The sequence below is a fragment of the Myotis davidii genome, unplaced genomic scaffold, assembly GCF_000327345.1.
Source record: "Myotis davidii unplaced genomic scaffold, ASM32734v1 scaffold161, whole genome shotgun sequence".
Taxonomy (NCBI): domain Eukaryota; kingdom Metazoa; phylum Chordata; class Mammalia; order Chiroptera; family Vespertilionidae; genus Myotis; species Myotis davidii.
The window spans coordinates 999,410-1,002,125 of NW_006291567.1; the positions used below are offsets into that span (position 1 = coordinate 999,410).

The 2,716-nt window shown below is 48.4% G+C and overlaps 1 protein-coding gene across 1 annotated transcript in view; it reads left to right on the forward strand.

The window, feature by feature from the left end:
• Positions 1–2,716, forward strand: part of MAP3K15 (mitogen-activated protein kinase kinase kinase 15) — a 76,250-nt gene that overhangs the window by 55,380 nt on the left and 18,154 nt on the right. Inside the window, exon 19 of the mRNA XM_006765134.2 lies at positions 1,959–2,116. Coding sequence (XP_006765197.1) covers positions 1,959–2,116 — 158 coding nt within the window. The remainder of the gene's footprint in view (positions 1–1,958; positions 2,117–2,716) is intronic.

Below are 2,716 nucleotides of genomic sequence, written 5' to 3' on the forward strand. Positions count from 1 at the left end.
AACATTATTTCTACAATGAGTCTCACATCTGGTATCTAGGATCCATGCACCTTTCACCTGCTGTAAGGAGGGCATGAAGATAGCTGCAGACTCTATGGTCTCCCACAGTTTCTCTTAAGCTGCTTTCGTTCCCATGGGAACCAGCTATCTGTGCAGCTTACCTGCAGGAGACACATGCATATGAAGCTCTGAGTGGGCCTCCAAGGAACCTGAAAGGACTTTGGGTAGGAGGAAGTGGGGCCCCCTTCCACTAGGCCCATCCCTTGGGCAGGGAAGCTGGGGTGGCCCCTGAGTCCTTGGGAGCTGCACCTTATTTCTCATTTCTGTACTTCATTAATATTAAATTTTGAAACTTTGCACTCTCACATTATCTCTAGGAGCCCATGGAAGATGCTAACACATGTAGTCTCCTTTCAAGTGTGATTAATGCTGACTTGTTTGAGTCACCGTGGGCCCACACCCTTCTGAGGACAGTCCTTCCACAGTTCCTTGAATGAGAGTGGGTAGAGCTCCCAGCATAGTTCTCTCTAAAGAAGTAGTTGTCAACACTCCCTACCTTCAGTCTCTACTATTTCAACCCTTTGAACCCCTTGATCTGGGTAGGAGGCCCCTGGATCAACATCTGTGGATCTACTGATCATTTTGTTTTGAACTCTGTACCCCTGCATGGGTGTAGGTACCTGAGAGCCATGGCTGGCTTGGTGAGCAGTGTGTGTGCACAAATCAGGGGGAGTGCATTTAGGGAGGATATTAAGCCCTTTAGAGAGCCAGCTTTAAGGAAAGCAAATTTTCAAGGATTTTACTGCCAGGACCTTTGATGCCTTCCCTGTTCCTATATGTACAACAGTCCTTCAATAGCCAGCCCCTTCTCCCTGTCTGATCACCACCTTCCCTGTGGTGGCTCATGGGCCACAGGAAAAAGTCCAAAGCCAGAGCCTTTGAAATACACAGCTTGCCATTGGGTTGGGCCCTGGCCGCTGCCTCCTTCATTCTTCCTACCCCTGCCTATATAAGGCATCACTTGTAGCTCCCTGGACTCACCCTATACTTTACATCCATGAACCTTTACTCAAGCTCTTCCCCTTGCCTAGAAGTCCTCCCAATTCCTTTGTCCACCTCCCTGACCTTTACAGCAGGCATCTGGTTCACTGGCAGCCCCAGCTGCTATCCCTTTGGATCTGTCACCATGTTCATGGCATGCTCATGCTTTACCCTGACTATTCCTAGCCAATGACTCAGCATGGTGGGGTAACTAGAATGAATGTGGGACACTTACAGTAGGCAACTTTTGGACTCCCCACTGGCATGGCTGGAGCTGAGAGCTGCTGTGCCATTTGAGACCTTTCCTACCCAATTCTTCTTTCATCTTCTCCATTCCCAAGCGTCAGACCTTCATTGTAGTCTGACAGCTCCCCCTTCCCATCCTGTCCCCCCCTTTATCCTTCATGTATATTCTCCCTCAACAATTCTCTCATATACCTAATCCTGTCTTGGCATTTACTTCTTGGAGACCCAAATTGACCCAGCCATAGTTTTCCCTGGCTCGAACCAGGCACCTATTATAGTATTTACTACATTTTGCCATTTCCACAGCTACCACCATCATCATCACCATTATCATGATGTCTGTCTCCTCCACTAGGCAGCTGCCAAAGGTCCAGCCCTGTGTTTCTTACATTTTGGTATCCCTCTATCTAGCATGCATTAATATGTGCTTATTGAATTGGTCCCGTTTATTTTTCAAGGGACTGAGCAATCTTCTCTCAACATGGTAAGTATTAAAGGAAGGCATGTTGCATGTCTCTGGTTAAAAGATGCAACCACATCATTTATGCTTGATACCAGGCCCCATCTGCTGTTAATATGAGAGTCAATGTTCACACACTTGTTTACTAATGGTGTGCTTTGTTTTTCAGCAATAGGGTGCCCACAATGTTTGTTTTCTTTTTTTCCCATAGGTACTCTGCAGTACATGGCGCCTGAGATTATTGGTCATGGACTTCACAAGTATGGGTTCACGGCTGATATCTGGTCCCTGGGCTGCACCATCGTTGAGATGGCAACTGGCAAGCCTCCATTCTATGAACTTGGTGATCCTCAAGTAGCAATGTACAAAGTAAGAAATATTTAGTGATTTAAGATGCTGGTGTTAGGGAAATATAATTAAAATTTCCCAATTCAGAAACCCCTCTACAAAGATAGAAGAGAAAGGATACAGTGTTATCTATATACTAGAGGCCTGGTGCACAAAAATTTGTGCACTCGGGGGTGTCCCTCAGCCTGGCTTATGCTCTCTCGCACTCTGGGACCCCTTGGGGGATGACCACCTGCTAGTTTAGGCCTGCTCCCTGGGGAATTGGGCCTAAGCTGGCATTCAGACATCCCTCTGGCAGCCCGGGTGCCCTTGAGGGATCTCCACTTGCCTGCTGGGGCCAGGCCTAAGCTGAAGTCGGACATCCTTAGCGGTTCTGAGGAGGCGGGAGAGGCTTCTACCAGCACCACTGTACTGGAAGCTGTCAGCCTGGCTTGTGACTGAGCAGAGCTCCCCCTGTGAAAGCACACTGACCACAGGGGGTCTGCCCCCTGGTGGTCAGTGTGTGTCATAGTGACCAGTCATCCCCAGTCATTCTGCTGTTAGGGTCAGTTTGCATATTACCCTTTTATTATGTAGGATAGAGGCCTGGTGCACGGGTGGGAACCGGCTGGGTTGGCCCGT